Source organism: Sebastes umbrosus, chromosome 4 (assembly GCF_015220745.1).
Source record: "Sebastes umbrosus isolate fSebUmb1 chromosome 4, fSebUmb1.pri, whole genome shotgun sequence".
Taxonomy (NCBI): domain Eukaryota; kingdom Metazoa; phylum Chordata; class Actinopteri; order Perciformes; family Sebastidae; genus Sebastes; species Sebastes umbrosus.
The window spans coordinates 10,381,100-10,400,869 of NC_051272.1; the positions used below are offsets into that span (position 1 = coordinate 10,381,100).

General features: G+C 38.3%; 3 protein-coding genes across 6 annotated transcripts in view; 1 reads left to right on the forward strand and 2 right to left on the reverse strand.

Annotated features, from left to right (window-relative positions):
- Positions 1–3,159: 3,159 nt before the first annotated feature.
- LOC119486313 (nuclear factor 7, brain-like) lies at positions 3,160–4,872 on the reverse strand. Its single transcript, XM_037766357.1, has one exon. It carries the CDS (start codon positions 4,691–4,693, stop codon positions 3,260–3,262), a length of 1,434 nt encoding a protein of 477 aa, XP_037622285.1. The 5' UTR covers positions 4,694–4,872; the 3' UTR covers positions 3,160–3,259.
- A 2,928-nt stretch (positions 4,873–7,800) lies between these two features.
- LOC119486334 (fibulin-7-like) lies at positions 7,801–17,083 on the reverse strand. Its single transcript, XM_037766379.1, has 7 exons — positions 16,891–17,083; positions 12,041–12,194; positions 11,763–11,933; positions 11,407–11,682; positions 10,752–10,889; positions 10,528–10,663; positions 7,801–9,215 (listed from the first exon to the last, which is right to left on the reverse strand). Exons 1-7 carry the CDS (start codon positions 16,954–16,956, stop codon positions 8,855–8,857), a joined length of 1,302 nt encoding a protein of 433 aa, XP_037622307.1. The 5' UTR covers positions 16,957–17,083; the 3' UTR covers positions 7,801–8,854.
- LOC119486359 (RNA-binding Raly-like protein) overlaps positions 13,430–19,770 on the forward strand; it is a 52,783-nt gene continuing 46,442 nt past the window's right edge. Inside the window, exon 1 of one of the 4 annotated variants that reach the window (XM_037766430.1) lies at positions 13,430–13,492. The gene's annotated coding sequence lies outside the window, so the exon portion shown is untranslated. Of the gene's footprint in view, positions 13,493–15,567; positions 15,587–19,770 lie in introns of those variants that run through there. The other 3 variants (XM_037766427.1, XM_037766428.1, XM_037766431.1) reach the window with 3 other exon arrangements.

The following is a 19,770-nucleotide window of genomic DNA, read 5'->3' on the forward strand; positions in this document are numbered from 1 at the left end:
TACTAATGTTTACAATAAAATATGCCCTCCTGCGTGCACATACCGAGGCGGTTGCTATGGAACGTACAACAATACAGGCTAGCATTATATTGATTTCATTATTTGGCTCTTTATTTATTAATGTATGTTGCCATTTATTGTGCAATCACTGAAAAACTGTCCAGCGCGGGGAGGTGTGTTGATTGGCCCGGCGAGGATGTTGCTCCACTTTCTCCGGTCGTGTCTAGAAGGTAACCCACAAGTTGCGAAACCCTTGAGTTTTAATTTTGGTGAACTTTCAGGCAAATATCGCCTCGGCAGGCGATGGTCACTCGCCTGCATTCCTGCAGAGGTGATTTTCAAACGGAAAGTTCACCAAAGTTGAACTCCCCCCAAATGCAAATTTGCTTTGCAACCGGAAGCATTGCTATGTGTTGTTGTGGAGGTGTATTTTATGACTTAAATTAAATTTTTACCTACGCCAAGGCCTAGGAAGGAGGTTATGTTTTCACCGTTGTTGGTTTGTTTGTTGGTTTGATGGCGTAAGCTGAACGGAGAGGGGGGCGGAGGTCTGCGCTCTCCGAGTGCACAGACATTTTTTTCAGACTTTATTTCTTCCGACATTTTTCTGACTTTTTTTTCAGACATTTTTCAGTCATTTTTCAGAACTTTTTTTTGAAGACTTTTTTTTTGGCCTTTTTTCAGTCTTTATTTCTTCAGACTTTTTTTCCAGAATTTTTTCAGACTTTTCTTTTTTTACTTTTTTTCGGACATTTTTCTGACTTTTCTTTCCAAGGACATTTTTCAGATTTTTTTTTTTTTTTTACATTTTTCTGACTTTTTTTCTGACTTTTTTCTGACTTTTTTTTTTTTTTACATTTTTTTTACATTTTTTCGGACAGTTTTCAAACTTTGCTTCTTTGGACATTTTTCAGACTTTTTTTCCCCGACTTTTTTCAGACTTTTTTCCGACATTTTTTAGACTTGTTTTTCCAAGGACATTTTTTTCAGAATTTATTTCTTCCGACATTTTTCGGAAATTTTTCTGCCTTTTTTTACCCCAACATTTGTCAGACTTTTTTTTCCCGACATTTTTCGGACTTTTCTTTTCAGACATTTTCCAAGGACATTTATTTCCAAGGACATTTATTTCCAAGGACATTTTTTGGACTTTTTTTTCCAAGGACATTTTTCAGACTTTTTTTTTTGACATTCTTTTTCAGACATTATTTCTTCCAACATTTTTCAGACTTTTTTTTCCAGACTTTTTTTTCCGACATTTGTCAGACTATTTTTTCATGATATTTTTCTGACTTTTCTTTTCAGACAATTTTCCGACTTTTTTTTCCCAAGGACATTTTTTCCAAGGACATTTTTCAGACTTTTTTTTCCAAGGAAAATTTTTTCCAAGGACATTTTTCAGACTTTTTTTTTGGACATTTTTGGGGGAATTTATTTCTTCCGACATTTTTCAGAATTTTTTCCAGACTTTTTTTTTTTGGAAAGGTTTTTATTCAGAATTTTGTTTTTGGACATTTTTTTCATATTTTTTTTTTAGACATTTTTTTCATAATTTATTTCCTCGGACATTTTTCTGCCTTTTTCCCCCCTAACATTTGTCAGACTTTTTTTTCCCCAACATTTTTCTGACTTTTCTTTTCAGACATTTACCAAGGACATTTTTTTCCAAGGACATTTTTCAGACTTTTTTTCCGACAATTTTCAGACTTCTTTTTCCAAGAATTGTTTTTCCAAGTACACTTTGTTCTAAGGACATTTTTCTGACTTTTTTTCTGACATTTTTCAGACTTTTTTTTCCAAACTTTTTTCAGACTTTTTGTTTTGCATTTTGTTTTACATTTTTTAGGACATTTTTCAAACTTTATTTCTTCGGATATTTTTCCGACTTTTTTCCGACTATTACTTCGGACATTTTTTTCAGACTTTATTTTTCCGACATATTTCAGACTTGTTTTTGTTTTACATTTTTCTGACTTTTTTTCAGTCATTTTTCAGAATGTTTTTTCATCAGACTTTTTTTTCAGACACTTTTTTTCAGACTTTTTTGTTTGGCCATTTTCTTTCAGATTTTATTTCTTCTGACATTTTTCAGACTTTTTTTTCCCCGACATTTGTCAACGTATGTTGCAACATATTGTCAGACTTTGTTTTTGTCTCAAGTGAAAAACACGAGTACAATAACCTCCTGTTGTTGGTTCACTAAATCCAGACATCCTTTTGTTTTCTGACGCACAAAATGTTTCCACTGAATGAATTAAAGGACACATCTGTGGTTCTGCATGTTTGAGCCGACATACATTACAGCCCACCATTGTTTTAGGTTTTTTATTTAAATGTAGTCTTTCTTGCTGCAGTCGGTGGTTTCAGTATATTTAGGAATGGAATGAAAATCATCTTGATTACTATAACTGAAACTCTTCAGCTCTTACGTTATAAAGTTACAACCGTAGAGCAAAACAAAAACAAAAGCACCCTCAGTTTCTGCTTCATGAAACACTTTAATTTTCCAGTTGAATTAAAGTGTCTCATAATCTAATTTAATGATGAATTAAATGGACAGATAATGTAAACTAAAATCAAATACACAGAAACTTCACTTTAAAATGTAATTATTATTTAAATTGTAAATCGGAAATCAGCTTCCTATTTCGACCACTGAAATCAAAAGTAGGATCGGCAATTATTTTTTTACTCTATGCCCACGCTTACTTGCCTGCATCCGTTTATGCTTGCCGTAGTTTACACTTCATGCATGTTTACACTACATACATGCATGTAGGTGCCGACAGGGACTTCCTGGTATCTTCAGGTGTGCCTCGTAATATCTGAGAAAGTCTAGCTCTATCGGTTGTTTTTAAGATTATTTTCTTGGTTTTTGCCTTTTATTAGATAGTTACAGCGACAGTTATGAAAGGGGGAGAAAGAGAACAGCAAAGGGCCGCGGGTCGGATTCAAACCCTAGGCTGCTACAGTAAGGTGTCATTCTTCGTACATGGGTCGTCCGCTCTACCAGGTGAGCGCCTCCATCTCTGAAATGTTTCTCCGATATTGTAGCTCGCTATAGAGCTGAATCACAGTTTGTCATCTCAAATGTATGTGATATCTGGATTCTGGCACCCAACAACACAGCAAGATGACATTTTAGATGTGTAACTTTAGCCCACTGCTAGTGTTAGCCTCCAGTCTTTCCTTTGTTTTGCCTCTAGCTAACACCGTGACCTCATCATGACGTCGACACAAAAAGGGTTTATTGTTTTTATTATTCTGTAGATGTCCTCCACATCGCCATCATCCTCTTGTAGTTCTGTTGTTCCACTGCTACAGAGATAGTCACTGGTAAAATCTTCACTGGGAGATCATCCACAGTGTAAATTAATGGAAACATCCTCTCAGTGAAAGTGTGTGTGATGGTGTGAATGTTTGAGTTAGTATCCGGGTCAAAGAACGACAGCTTTCCTTCGTTCCAGTCCAGATTCACTCTGATCCTCTGGAGCTTCTTCTTCACTCGGAGAACAGTAGGTAGACGTGACGGGGAGAACGATGAATATTTACCATTATAGAACCCTAGTCTCCATAATCCAGAGCGGATGAACCCCTTCCTCTGTACAGACTCTGCTAACACACCCAGTTCCCAGTATGTACAGTCCCCAACCTCAATGTCCCAGCTATGAGTCCCTGAGTTAAAGCCCTCAGAACCCAGGACGGCGAGGAAACCTTCGATCCTCTCTGGATTATCAGGAAGCTGCTGTTTCTGTCCTGGTCTCACACTGGTCAGATCTTCAGACAGGATGAGTTTTGGATGAGCAGTGTTTGGGTCCAGAATCACAGGAGTGTAGGAGACCATGTCCTTCATCTTGTTCCAGATGTTGAAGGTCAGGTTGCCCAGGTGTTTGGCCTGGTCTATCAGAGCTCCTGAGAGCAGCTGTGGATCCTCCAGCAGGGGGCGCTGCTGGACTCTTTCCACTGCAGCCTTGTAGTTGAGCAGGAATGAGACGTCTTCAGCTCTCAGCTCGTCCTCTGTGGCTCTGACTGTGTCTGAAAGAGCTGCTATCTCTCTGCTCACAGCCTCCATCTTCTCCTTCATCATCTGACTCTTCTGCTCCTCTTCCTCCCTCAGTGCAGCCATCCTGGTCTCCTCTTCCTCTTCTAGAAACTGGTGAAGCTTCTTAAACTGCTCCTTAATCTGCCTCTCTGTGTGTCGGGCCTGGACCTTCATGTGTTCTGCTGTTTGATCAAACTTCACCTTGACTTCTTCAAAAACCTTTAACTTCTCCTTTAAGGGCTCCAGAGTTTCCTGAAGTTCCTTCTTGTGTTGTCGTGCAGCTTCATCGATGGGTCTGATTCTGTGGTTGGTGTGTTTTTCTGAATCTCTGCAGACGAGACACACCGGCTGCTGATGGTCCAGACAGAAGAGTTTGAGTTTCTCAGAGTGCAGACTGCAGAGAGCCTCTGAAGATCTCTGAGCTCTCTCCTGTAAGAAACTCTCACACAGGTTCTTTAAAGCCAAGTTAGAAGGTAGTATATCCTTTGAATGTCTTCTCTTACAAAGTGGACACTCTTGGACGTGTTTCTCTGTCCACCAGCTCTGCAGACAGACTTTACAGAAGCTGTGGCTACATGACAGCATGACAGGATCTTTAAAGACGTCGTGGCAGACAGAACAGCAGAGATCGTCCTCTAATCTGGAAGCCATTTAGTCTCTGAGTGAAGCTGAAAACACAGCAGGCAGACGGCTCAGCCACCGTTTATGTTGTACATCTTCCGTTCAGTTTGTGGATTCAGCAGCTGGTTGTAGTGGTGGTATCCCAGTATTCCCAATATTCCCTCCTGTAGATGTCGTCTCTCAGTGGAAGTGGTGGTTGTGGTCTGAAGTTGAGTCATCTGTCAGTGTGTGTGTGTGTGTGTCGTCTCAGTGAGGCAGAGTAACAACCTGTTTCCTGATTTGTCTCAGGTGAGTCAGATGACGGGCGGAGCTTCATTGTTCCAGTTTGTCAGGTTTCAGGAGTTTTATTCCAAACTGATTCATAATTTGTTATGTAAACACAAAAGTGTTGTACCCATTAGATAGTCCTTGATATCTGTTTCAGTGACGCCATTCATGTCACAATTCCACCTCTCTTGAGGCCTGTACTATGAGGCGACTTCAACATACCCAGAGTATCTTCTGGTTATCTGGCTTAACTAACCCTAACAAACAAGGTCCCGCTAAGCGGTATAGGATTTCACTTTGCTAGGCGTAATATATATTTTAAATTACTTTATGATTCTCACAAACCGTCGTTTTGACACTAAGCATGAAACAACATTCAGACGTATAGAGTAGTCCTCTCACACATCTGACAAGCTTTGTGACAGCAGATTCATAACTTTTGCACTGTAGTGTATATGTATATATAGTGTAGCGTGTGTATTTATCTGGATATCTATAAATCCTCACACACACGTGAACGTTTTATGTGAACAGAGCTGACGTCACAGTCTTGTTTGCATGTGTGCCGTCTTCGTGTAGACATACATGTTGTGTGTTTTCTGTCTTGTACGTGTGTGTGAGAATGTGTCTGCAGACATGCAGTGTAAACACGTGTGTCTGTGTGTGTGTTTTTAATGTGTGTGTGTGTGTGTTCTGTCTGGCCTGTGGAGGAGGCTTCAGGCCATCTGACAGATCTGTGTTAAATTCTTCAGACCAAAACACGTCGACCATCGAACAAAACTACAGTTTACAACTCAAATGTCTCAAAACATCCAAAAATACCTTCGTTGATGATTTACAGCTTGTAACATTAAACCTGCACATGACACAATGTCTGAGTAAACATGTTTATTATGTGTTGAACAGTCATTTCAGCAATATAATCAGGATAAATACAAAGTACAGTCACAGAATATCTGCAGAAATCTTTCAACAAAGCAAATATACTGACTCATACGTAGCCCCAGTGTGCACCTCTCATGCATTATTATTATTATTACATACAACTCACAGAGATAAGCATCAGTTTCTGAAACAGAAATCCCTCAAAGACTCTAAACTATATAGTCTGCATTAGAACATACTCAATCTGCTGCAGAATATAAAAGACTTTCTTTCCTAAAGTGATCTTCTGCTCATTTTAAAAAGACGATGATTAGCTCTGTGACTCGTCATGATAATGCATTAGAGGAATAATAAGTGGTGGAAGAAGTATTCAGATCCTTTACTGCAGTAAAAGTACTAAGACAAGTAAAAGTCCTGCATTAAAAACCTTACTGAAGTAAAAGTATGTAAGTATTATCAGCAGAGTGTACTTAAAGTACTTAAAATTAAATTATATGGAGGACAGAACCTGCCAAATTAAAGATCAATCAATCAATCAATCAATCAATAAATGACTCGATAAATAAATAAATGTAATTTCATATAGGAAAAAATAATTTAAAAAATAAATGTAACCATTAATTAATTGATAAAAATGTGATATAAATTTATATTTGTTTTAATTTGCTTCTTTATTTATTTATCTTTGTGTTAATTCCCTTATTAATTTACTCCTCTGTTTAGGTTTCCCTTTTATTTATTTATGTATTTATTTTTAGTCATTTTTAAATGTATTTATTTATTTTTGCATTTATTTTTAATTTATTTTTGCATTTATTTGATAAAATAAATAAAACAATAAATGCATAAATAAATAAAAAAACAATAAATGCAAAATAAATAAATAAATAGAACATAAATGCAAAAATTAATAAATTCATTTAAAAATAATAAAAAAAACAAATACATGAATAAATAAAAAGGAAAACAGAAGAGTAAATAAATAAGGGAATTAATACAAAGCTAAATAAATAAAAAAGCAAATTTAAACTGAAATATCAATTTATGTCACATTTTATCAATTACTTATTGACTATATTTATTATTAATATATTTTTGCTCAATTCTTTGACATATTTATTTAATAATCGAGTCATTTATTTATTCATTTTATTTATTTTTTATTTTAGCAGGATCCATCCTGCATAAAAGTATTGATAATGCGGTAAATGTTCCCTGTCAGTGTTTTACTATTACTATATCTGATGTTTCTGTATTAACATTACTGTTGAATTAGTATGTATGCTACATTTTACTGCTGTAGATGTTTTTAACTACGATCTACTTGATCGTGGCTACATTATATACAGAATTCATAGTTTTACAGAAGAAATTCAACAGATGCAGTAAGTCACCTGCAGAGAGGCTAAAAACACTCAGTGGTTGGACACCTCCCAACCCCACCCACCCTCCCCGTCTGTTTTGCTTCCTGCCCTCGCATTCATTACAAAACCTTCGACCTCATGTTCCCTCGTATGACCAGACATTTCTGACCCGACCACCTCCTCTTGCCAGTTTTTTACACATGCTTTTACTTTTACATAAAAAAATCACATCCCCCTTGTACATAAAGGATGGTGGTGTGACTGTTTTTTGGAAAATTCAACATAAAGGTCTTTGCACACCATGACCGTATTTTTTTTAATCCGTCATCCGGTAAAAATTGTTACGCACAGAAACATTGCGCACTGAATCAATGCGTTTTATTATTCTATTCGTTGCGAAAGATGCGTTTTATTATTGTATTCGTTACGATAATTTGCAATACAAGACAAAACTGAATTAATTACGTGGGTTCAATGAATAGTGCTAGTCCCAAACGGGGTTAATGAATGAATGACATTATCAAGAAGCTATCGTTTAGCTGCCTAGAGCACAATCACTACTGTCGGATCTTTCCTACATCCTTTGTTTTGCGACCGTCCCTTATTCCAAGCTGTTCTGCATCACCTGCCACAATCTATCTTTAAATTCTACATCTCTGTTTTCTTTTATTTCTTTATCGTAAAGTGCTTTGTGCTGAGAGATGAAGTGAATCAGTTAACCAGATGCCATTTTGAATGGTGACATTTGCACGGCTGGTGGCTCCGAGTGGTCAAACAACCCTCTTTTTGCTTTTGACGGATGCGAGAAAACACAGAAAATCACACCTGTTACGAAAATTTTTATGACGGGCGAAAGTTTTAGAGTTGCTGTGTAAATGTGATTGACACAACGGGAAGTTGTATTTATTTTTAAATGTGCGTTAATTTCAGACGAAAAATCAACACATTCTCACTCCCAACTCGTCAAATACCGCCGCTTGACTGATGTGACAAAATTAGTCAATGGTACTTTTAGCTTCACACTGGACACGAACAGCCATGTCCGTGTCACTCCTGGTTGAAAGTCTTGTGTTTGTTTGACCCATCCACCTCCCCTCGCTTCCTTCCGCCCTGAACGGACTGTTACGCTATTAATACTACGTCACTTGCTCCAACCATCGAATAACGCCACAGGTGGGTTTGGAGTTGGAGTTAGCTGAAAGCCCAGTTTGTCACATACTGTCGCTAAAGGGTGCCTCCGTGTGTCGGTTTCTGATGCCGAGGGGCACTGACCAAATGGCGATATTTGATGAGTTGGGAGTGAGAGCGGGCTGGAAAATTTGAACTTGGTGTGCAAAGATCTTTAGGGTTTGTGACTTCCAGAAGAATTTACTCACCGTTTTACAGCCGCTCCTGTACCAATTATTTATGGGCCGGTGTGCGTCAATTGATGAACATGGAAGTTGCAATACCTCGTGTTGCAACAACTCCAAAAATTGTATATCTTTTTTATATCCCTCAATAATAAAAAAACATTAACAGTAATTTAAAAACTCACTTTGACAGATTTTTAACTTGTAAAAACGATAACTGTTGTGATTTCAGTTGGACTGTAAAAGTTCATCAGGCTCTTTATTTCTGGGTGAACTGGTCTGGCACCAAACACTGGTAAACCCTGAACCCCTCAGTCCTCCCCCTAAAACTCGTACGGAGAAACGAACAGGGTGACCTTGGTGAGGTAGCGGCCCAGCAGGTTATGGCGTTCCAGCTCGCTCATCTCCACCTCGGCCTCTAGAGTGGCGGGACCCTTGATGGGCGTCACCAGGAGGAGTGTGCCGGTTTGCCGGCCGGATCGCTGCACGCTGAAGTGGCCCCGCCCACGGCCGCCTGCCAGGCCGAAACGCAGCGTGTCGCCCAGAACGCGAGCCGACGACACCCGGAAGAGGACGCGGGGGGCGGACATGTTTGACACCACGGACAGGAAGTGGAAGGAGATGGAGTTTGGCGCCTGAGTGCACGCCTTGTCTCCCAGCATGCACGGGTTCCTCTCACAGCGCCTGCAGAAACACAAAGTAAATATCGTTATGGATGATTTAGGATGTTTTTACTCTAAAGTCACTTCCTGTCTGGTATCTGCACCTGAGAAGATGAAACATGTTCCTGGAGTTTACCGTCCACATGAGATAAATTAGTTATGTTATGATTTATAAGTTATCTGTCAAATTGAGCAATATGTTAACAAAGTCTGAAAAGCAGTAAGGCCGGCAGTCACCGAACTCCAACTCCAGTGGGCTTTTGTTTTCAGGATAACGGGATGTTGAACTAATGGGCTTTCACTCCAATGGGACATTTATCGAAGAATTTGGGTTTTGGAATAATGTGCTTTCGTCCCCCCTTTGACATGGAGCATTGAGTCAGCCGGACGTTTGAAGAAGACATTTATGAAGCGCTCCAGAGTCCAGAATTATTTTATGAACTGGTGGACATCCATCGACATCATCGATTGTTTTTAAAGACACAGTGATATGAAAAAAATAACCTTTTTATTTCTTATCTTGTGGTTTAATTTGCTATGTTGACAGATTTTTTCCTGTTAGACATTTCTGTGAAATAGTCATATGTCAAATTGCTGAAATTTACATCACACCGATTTTTAAGGTGTGGAAAGTAACTTTTTCTCTGCATACAAAGTGAAGACCAATATCTAAATAACTAAATTCTTAACCCCCAACCCATTTTTTTAATCTTTAGTAAGCAGCTTTTGACATTGTTATTTGCAACTCTCTGGCAGAATGAACATGTAACCCTGCTTCCCGCCCTGAGAGTCTGCGCACCACAGCGCTGCCCTCCCTGCATTACTAAAACACACAATTATGATCCAGCTGTAGGAATAAATCAAACCTCTAAAACCACTTTTGATTTAGTTCCTGTTTCACGCCTCTTGACCGCCACCAGCTGATCAGCTGACTGGAGTCTGAAAACCTCAGCAGGGCGTCTGAGGCCAAACCTCAGGCTGACTCTCAGCCCGGTGGCTGTCAGAGGAGGGACGCTAACTGTCGGGAGGAGACGGGAAGTGGCTGACATGGAGGTAGAACTCATTGTTTTCAAATCTCTCTCCATCGCCCAGTCTTTGTCCTTTGTGGTGAGAAGGTTTCTGGTTTTCTTTGTCCTCTACTTGCTTTGTTAGCAGTTTCATTGTGCTGTTGAGATGTGATTTCACTCTTTATTATTTTAAAGCTCGATGATGTAAGAAGAATTTTGACTTGTCTCATCCTACAGATGTGGTGTGGAGATTTGTAGCGCTGCAGTGATGAAACTAAGGAAAGCTATCAGCAGAAGGATGTAAATGTTAAAGGATGTGATTCTTACATCGGTGACGTCTTGATGTACGTGGCGTTTTTCATGTGAGGACACTCCACCACCACGCACTGGAAACCTCCGTAGGTGTTCACACACACCTGGTCTGTTGTGCAGTTGTGCATCCGGTTTTCACACTCGTCGGCGTCTGAGCACAGAAGGACAGAGACGGACAGTTACAACACGTCTCTAAACATTCTCCCCCCAGCATATCGGGATGACCTTTGACCTCTGACCTGTGCAGCTGCGTCCGTCTCTGGAGAGGTCGTAGCCGGCGGGACAGAAGCAGTGGAAGCTGCCGGGAGTGTTTACACACTGATGGACGCAGAGCCGGCCGGGCTGACCGAGAGGAAACAGACGGCACTCGTCGATATCTGAAACACAAACAGGATCTTTAGTAGTAGTAGTAGTAGTAGTAGTAGTAGTAGTGGAAGTAGTAGTAGTGGAAGAAGTAGTATATGGAATATGGAAATCAGATTGAGCATTTATTCTTGACATCAGACGTCAGTTTCCTCAGTCCAGAGGGCCATTAGTGCGTCAAAAAGCTGACTAGTATGTACTTTGGTGGTACTACTGCGGCGCCCGGCGTCACTAGTAAGGATTCTGATGGAACTCTTTGGACAAAAGTGCCACTAGTTGCTGAAAAGGAGTGACTACTAAGTGACTAGTGCAACCAAATATCCAACATGTGCTGACAAAGAGTGACTAATAGAGTAAACTCACGTCTGATACCAAGGATTGAAGCTCAATTGGTTTTCCATAAATATTAGTAGTAGTAGTAGTACTAGTAGCAGTATTGGTAGTTCCATATGTTAGTGGTAGTAGTAGTGGTAGTTCCATATGTTGTGGTACTACTAGTAGTAGTAGTTATTGGTGAGAAATATTTATCACCTGTGCAGATGTTGTTGTCGCGTCCTGATATGGTGAAACCCACGTCACAGGTGCAGCGGGTAGAGCCCAGGAAGTGAGTGCAGTGAGACGGACGGACGGAGGAGGAGGGGGGAGGCGTGGGTGATGAAGAGGAGACAGGAGAAGGCGAAGATGCTGAAGAGGAGGAAGAGGAGGAGGAGGAGGAGGAGGAATCTGACTGAGCAGCAGAGACGGGGAATGAAGAGGAAGGAGCAGCAGGAGAGAAAGAGGCCAGGGTGTTTCCGGTGCTGTTGAAGACTGAAAAAAGAAAAAAAAAACGTCATAAAACTACTGGTACTGAACCAGTATCAGTACTCTGGTCCAGGATTGGTACTTACTTCTGCACATTGGCTGCTGGCCGCTCCACCTCAGAGACTCCAGACACACCCGTGTGCGTGGGCCAATCAGCTCGTAGGCAGGCTTGCACAGGAAGTGGACCTCGTGTCCGACGCCAAACACCCTGCCCAGTCTGCGGCCGTGAGGGGGCGGTTCTGGTTTGGAGCAGGATGCTGGGAGCAGATAGAGACAAGTTAATTCACCTTCTGAACATACTCAACCTTATACCTTATACCCCAGGTGAAGATACTAGTATCTCTACACCAGGATGAAGTCTCACCGCCGGTCTTAAAGAGGGCCATGGTGCTGTTGTGCAGAGCGCTCATCTTCTTCCTGAGGGAGCGAAGGCCCTGCTGGTACGACGCCTCTTGGACCACCAACATCTTCTCCACCTCCCGCAGCGAGTTCAGCAGGTCGTTGGTGGACGTACAGTCCTGTGGACGGGGACGAGGAGACATTAGAGGAAAGACTGAGAAGAATTTTTGATCTGCTTTATTTTACTGAACCCACTTTGCGTCCTCGTATGGCTCTTACATGTCCAGACTTGTGAAACGAGTCCTGATGTTCAGCCTTGATGTCTTACACTAAAACGTTTTCTGATATTTGTAAAGATCTGTTTATTGAAAGAGTTTCACGACCAAAAAGTTTGCAGGCCAAAGTAAAAAGGAATAGTGGAAACTGATACACTGTACAGTCATCCAAAAGAGCACGGGTGACATGAACAGGTTGCATTAAGGGTGTCTGATCTGGTCAGACGATAAAACCAGACCCACGGGACTGCACCGCTCTGCACGCTCATATGACATATCCGGTTCTGCCAGCTTCCTGCTAGCTGTATGCGGCTGTAATAATGGATATATGGGCTGTAATTCATCACTTTTATTATCTTCTAATACACCCATAGGCTGTATGCTGTCAGCCTGTACCGTGGTGGATGTATTAACGTCTCTGTTCCCAAACAACCGGCTATCGGCCAGTAGCTAGTAGGGCTAGTAGCATGACATCAACAGAATTTAATGGAGTTTTAGGTTATTTACTAACACACAGGGCAAAAGCACAGGACACAACCTCTTCTACATCCATGGTCTGTGCTCTATTGGACTCCATTTTGGAACCTTTACATGAAAAAGTTTGAGATTGCTCTCAAAATCTGTGTGCTGGATTTTCTTACTTCCATTTATGTCCATCACTCACTTTATACTCCTCTGGGAAGCAGCTGGGCAAAAAGTTTAATAAATAAATAAGTAAATAGTTATAATAGTATGTATATTAATAATATTGTTATTGTTCAACACAGGCCATTTCAGTAGATACATTAAATATGACAATAGAAATAATTTATTTTTACTTTTGTACACCACTTTGTAGGCCTATGTTTTACTACCGTCCATTCGCTTTCAGTCCAAAATGGCGGAAGCGTAGCTCTGCTGATGGGTGTTGATGTTACAATGGAACAAACAATTGACTTTCACTTCTTATCAATATACAATCTTTGATGTGGGCCAACTGTTCATGGGCAAAATCAGGAGTCACTAATAGCAGTAGCTGCAGTCTTTCTAGGTGTTCTGTAAGCACAATGATTTGCTGAAGAATGTGTCAATCATGCTACACCTGTAGTTTAGTCCCGCCCCCCAGCTCTCACCAGCCAATGGGAGCCCGGCCTACTAGCAGAGCTAACGTCAGTGATGCTAAAGAGAAGAGGCAGCAGGTGTTAGAGCTCAGATGTGAGAAGGTAAAACGTTTTATTTACTCTGTAGTTGTTGTTTAAGCTGCTGATGAAACTCGCTTGCTCACATTTCATGTGTTTGATGCACATGAGAAAGTGGAGTTTGCACTTTGAGGAGCTGAAATTGAGGCTATTTTGAAAATAGCTAACTGTTCTACACCATGCTGTCTGTCTCTGCTGTAAAGACTGAGGAACCAGGTTATAGGAGTTATTGTGCAGACCTGGTTAATGTGTTATTTGTATATGGATCAGCAAAATGTCCTCTTACTTTAGTATTGTAAAAGTACTAATACTTCACTGTAAAATACTCTGCTACAAGTAAAAGTTGTAATACTATACTGTAAAATACTGTGCTGCAAGTAAAAGTACTAATACCACACGGTAAAATACTCTGTAACAAGTTAAAGTACTAACATTACACTGTACAAATACTCGGTTACAGTAATAGTACTAACACTACACTGTAAAAATACTCTGTTACAGTAAAAATACTAATACCACACTGTAAAATACTTTGTTACAATTAAAAGTACTAATATCACACTGTAAAAATACTGTTACAGTGAAAGTACTAATACCACACTGTGAAAAAATACTCTGTTACAGTAAAAGTCCTGCATTGAAAATGTTCCTTCAGTAAAAAGAAAGCAGTACGACACTTTGAGCAGTGACACTGGCTTATGAGAGGTGGAAGTTATAAAAACTAAATGATAAAAATGGAGGTGATGAAGATGCATGTGAAGTGAAAACTGATCAGGTGATTTGATTAATTTAAAGCTGATTTCTCTAAAACAGTGAAAACCATGCCTCATCATTTTCACCATTCATTCACAACACAAAATTGACATTTATCATTTAAGGAAAATGGCCTCAAGGGACGATGTTACAACAAATAATTGAAGGAAAGGGAAGTTTTTACATCAATTTTTTTAATGTGTCTAAAAAACACATTTCTGGAACGCCCTACCAAACGGAAATAAAAATACAACCTGACCTGAAAACGTTTAATGAAAAGGTGGAACACTGGCTGAAACTAAACCAAACCTGTGATCACTGAATATTGATTGGGAACATACAGTACATATGTAAATTGATTGTAATGTACGATGTTGGATTATGTGATTTTATGTAAGATGTGCTATCCTTTATTTTTTTTTAATGTATTTTCTTCTCTTAAAAGCCTAACCAGGGACACGGTCTGCAAATTAGCTATGGCTAGAAGTCCTATATACCTTGCATCAGTTGCACTTTAATTAAGTGTAACAATGCCTATGTATTGTCCCTGTCAAATAAACTAATAAATAAATTAAAATAAAATTCACATGCATCTTTATCATCTCCATTTTTATCATTGAATTTGTGTTTCTTCCACCCCTCATACTAATTGTGATATTTGTGTTATGTGAATGAAATACTGGTGTTTTCTTGTTGTTGCTGTTGGTGGTACGTTGTAGGGGAGATACAGAGCACGTGCCTGCCTGGAGCTTCAGTATCTCTGTGCTGGAGATAAAACTGATTTCCATCTTCTCAACTGACTGTGGGGACGATAATAAACACATTTTGAAAATGCCATATTGTTGATTAAAGATAAATAACAAATAAACGTCCCTCACAGCTTCCCCCAAAACTACAAATTTCTAGGGCTGGAACTAGCGATTATTTTCTAATTGATTAGTTGTTTGGTCTATGTTTGGATCAGTGTTCAAAAATATTCAGTTTACTGTCATAGAGAAAAAATATTCACATTTAAGAAACTGGAATCAGAGAATTGTTACTTTTTTTCTTGAAAAATTACTCATACCGATTAATCGATTATCAAATAGGTGGCGATTAATTTAATAATTGACAACTAATCGATTAATTATTGCAGCTCCACAGATTTCCTGTTAATCTGAGGCAATCATTACCCACCCTGTGTGTCTCCAGTCTGCAGTGAGTTTCAGGTGTGAGGTCTATACATAGAGGTGAAGCTGCTGTAACACCTGAGTGATAGTTGGAGCGGAGCCAACCGCTGACCTCCAGCTGACGGTTAAAACACTGGTTCACTAACACAACACAAGAAAGAAGCTCTGGGTTTGTGTGTCTGGAGGCGTCTCTGAGGTTTGTTAGTGACCCAGTGGTGGAGAAAGAGGAGGGTGAACCTGAGTTCAACATGTTGGAGCGCAATTACAGAACATGCAATGTTATAAGACCAGGAAAGAAAATAAATTAATTAAATAATCAAGCATTAACAAACTAAAACTTAATATATAAAAACAAGGGCTGTCAAAGTTAACATGATGATAACATGTTAATGCAAATTCATTTTAACGCCAATAATTTCTTTAATGCATTAAGGCAACTTGCAATTTTTAGGTTGTAGCAGGCTCAGTTTTAAAGCTAGAGTGAAGATACTGGTATCATGTGAAACTAGAAAACCTATTGGTACCAATGGATTCCTTAGTAAATCTAAGGAATCCATTGGTACCAACCATGTCATACTAGCTTGTCGTAAAGGAGGCTAAATAACGCTCCAAACTTACTCTAAATTTCGGCGAGGAAAAACTGTCATGGCCATTTTCAAAGGGCTCACTTGACCTCTGGCCTGGGATTGAGGTTGTCGTGTTATGATTTGAGCATATTTTTTATGCTAAATGCAGTACCTGTGAGGGTTTTTGGACAATATTTGTCATTGTTTTGTGTTGTTAATTGATTTCTAATAATAAATATATACATACATTTGTATAAAGCAGCATATTTGTCCACTCCCATGGTGATACGAGTATTGAATACTTCGCAAATCTCCCTTTAAGGTTTGAACAGATAAGAAATGTGCAATTAATTTGTGATTAATCGGGAATAAATATTTAAATCGATTGACAGACCATATAAAATACCAAAACTAAACCTTTCTGAAAAACTGAAACTAAACTAAAACTAGTAAACGCACTCTGAAGGCTAACTAAAACTAAACTAAAATTAAATTGAAAAGTAAAAACTAAAATAAAATAAAACATAATTGAAAATTCTAAACTATTATAACTTTGGTTTGAATGCAGGACTTTTACTTGTAACTTGTAGTTTTGCACTGTGGTATTACTACTTTTACTTAAATAAAAGATCGGAGTACTTCTTCAATCACTGCTGTGCACATGATGCATGTACAGATTTCAACATTTCACCAAAGAAAACAGCAAAAGTAAAAATAAACGTTAAATAAATAAATAAATATATATATTGTTATCCTTTAACTGCTGCTCTAACCTGAGCATCAATCTAGAAGTATAGTGAGTACAAAAATACTACTGTTAGGACTCAGTGAAACAAGTATATAATAAACTCTTGGATGCAAAGAAAATTAATGTTCCTCCTCAGTAGAAACACTGTGAAACAAACCACAGTAACACAGAGTCACCTGTACTCACCTGAGCAGAAGAGAAGGACATGTGATGAAGACTCAGCATCAACAGAACGACCCCAACGATCTTCATCCTGATAAATCTCTTGTTTCTTCAGACTCCTCAGCTCCTCCACGGCGTCTCTAAAACTAAATCTAAATCTCTCCTTCAGCTTCTTTTCGAGGGCACTTGCCAAATTTCTCCTCCACTCACTCGCCGCCACCCCTCCACCCTCCTCCTCCTCCTCCTCCTCCTCTTCAGAGGAGAGAGGCGCCCACATCTGGAACCACACTTTCACTTTTTTGATCCATCAGCATCCCCAGAAATAGACTCTCAAATTAGAAGCCACTGGTGGCGTCTTTTTAATCATCATCCGAACAACAAAGCGGCTGCAATTTAGTGACTATTTCAGATTCATTCTCCGGCTCAGGAATGTGACTTCTGCTCCACTTACAGCAGCTTTTTTTTGAAACCCTAAACCTGCTGTCATGAAGGATAATGTGGTGTGGCTCCTAAATGACAGGGCAGCCATATCTGCTGATAGCCCCGCCTGGATTATCCCCCCAAAGAGAGAGACCCTGAAAGCATCATCAGTCATATGGAGTCATATCTAAAGAATGATAATGGCAGAGTGTGAACAGACACTATAATCTACATGTACTATCTCTAAATCCCTAGAAGCTCGTGAACTAAAAGAAGCAAATAAAAAGACACGATTGGTGTTTTTAAAATTACTGAACAAGATTTATTCTTTCTACCAAACAAAGCCTTGACTGTCCTTGAAAACTCCTTGAATTTGATGTGAAGTATTCAAAAATATAAAACTGTAATCAAACAGAAGGCCTCAAGTAAAAGTACTAATACCACACTGTTAAATACTCTGCTACAAGTAAAAGTACTAATACCACACTGTTAAATACTCTTACAAGTAAAAGTACTAATACCACACTGTAAAATACTCTGCTACAAGTAAAAGTAATAAAACCACACTGTTAAAAAATACTCTGTTACAAGTAAAAGTGCTAATACCTCACTGTAAAATGCTCTGCTACAAGTAAAAGTACTAATACCACACGGTAAAATACTCTTTTACAAGTGAAAGTACTAATATTACACTGTACAAATACTCGGTTACAGTAATAGTAATAGTACCACACTCTGAAAAATACTTTGTTACAGTAAAAGTACTAATACCACACTATAAAATACTCTGCTAAAAGTACTAATATTACACTGTACAAATACTCGGTTACAGTAATCGTAATAATACCACACTGTAAAATACTCTGTAACAAGTAAAAGTACTAATATCACACTGTACAAATACTCGGTTACAGTAATAGTAATAATACCACACTGTAAAAAATACTCTGTAACTAGTAAAAGTACTACCACTACACTGTAAAACTACTCTGTTATGGTAAAATTACTAATACCACACTGTAAAGCACTTTGTTACAAGTAAAAGTACTAATATCACACTGTAAGTACTAATGCCACACTGAAAAAATACTCTGTTACAGTAAAAGTACTAATACCACACTGTAAAAATACTCTGTTACAGTAAAAGTCCTGCATTGAAAATGTTCCTTCAGTAAAAGTATGTTGGTATAAACAGTAAAATGTAGTTTAAGTATTAAACTGTGATTGTTGTACTATCATATATTCTGTCATCAGATTATTATTAGTCATACATTATTATCAATTAAAAATGCAATATGAACAGAAATATGTAATTATAAATATTTACTGTAGAATTGAGAATCGGAATATGTTCTCGTGTAACATTTTCCACACAGTAGTTTTAAGATGATAGATGATGGTTAAATATAACTAAATCAAAATGTAGAAATGCTTCAGTTTGATGTGATTTAGTGTTGTATTGGTGCAGCGAGTCTGGCGTCCACCAGGCGGCGCCTCAGTCTCTCATTACAACCTTTGTGTTGCAGAAAAAAAGTTTTTGTCTTTTTCCAAATATGCAGCTGAAGTCTGAACCCAAAGAAAGTCCTCTCAGAAACACATATTTGGGAAATGATTATTTACGTTGGTGGAGTCACTAAATACAACATGAAGCTTTGAAGCATGAAAAACCACATGAAGGCTGAGAGCTGATTTACTAAAGTTGGTTTTCAGACACAAACAAAACTCAGGTTCTCTTTGTTTCTGAAGTTAATGTTTGTTTTATTGATGCCTCTGTAAAAATATAAATCGAACAGAAAGCTTGTATTAAAAACTGTCCTGTAGTCTTCTAATATACACAGTGATGGAAGAAGTATTTAGATATTTTTGTAAAGTAAAAAGTACCAGTACAACAATGTAAAAATATGTCATTTAAAGTCAAAGTCCTGAATTCAAAATGTTACTTAAGTAAAAGTATGTAAGTGAAATGAACTAAATGTACAGTATTAAAAGTAAATGTACTCACATCACTTGATTTATCTGCAGATTACTTATTCATTCAGCTCTATGAAATAGTGAAAAAAAATTCTCATCTAAATTTCTCAAATAAATGTCTTCAAAATGTTTGTTTTGTCTGACCAAATATCCAAAAGTTAATGCTGAAGCTGAAGAAAAGGATTAATCAGTTAGCAAGATAGTCGCCAATTATCTCTTTCGATTTGCTAATCGATTCATTGATGATCATTTCAGAGCTAATATTTTTCTTTTTTGTATTTTTTTTCTCTCTTTTCTCTAAAAATACAAAGTCAATACATTTGTAACATGCATAACATAGTATAAGTGGTACAGTATAATATAATGTATAATTAACTAATTAATTAATTTTCGCATGATTTGCATGATTTTTCTTTTGCATTTCACCCTTTATTTATTTATTTTCTTTATACATTTCCTTATGCATTTCTACTTCATTATGCAAATAATGGGGCTACATAAATAGATAAAAGA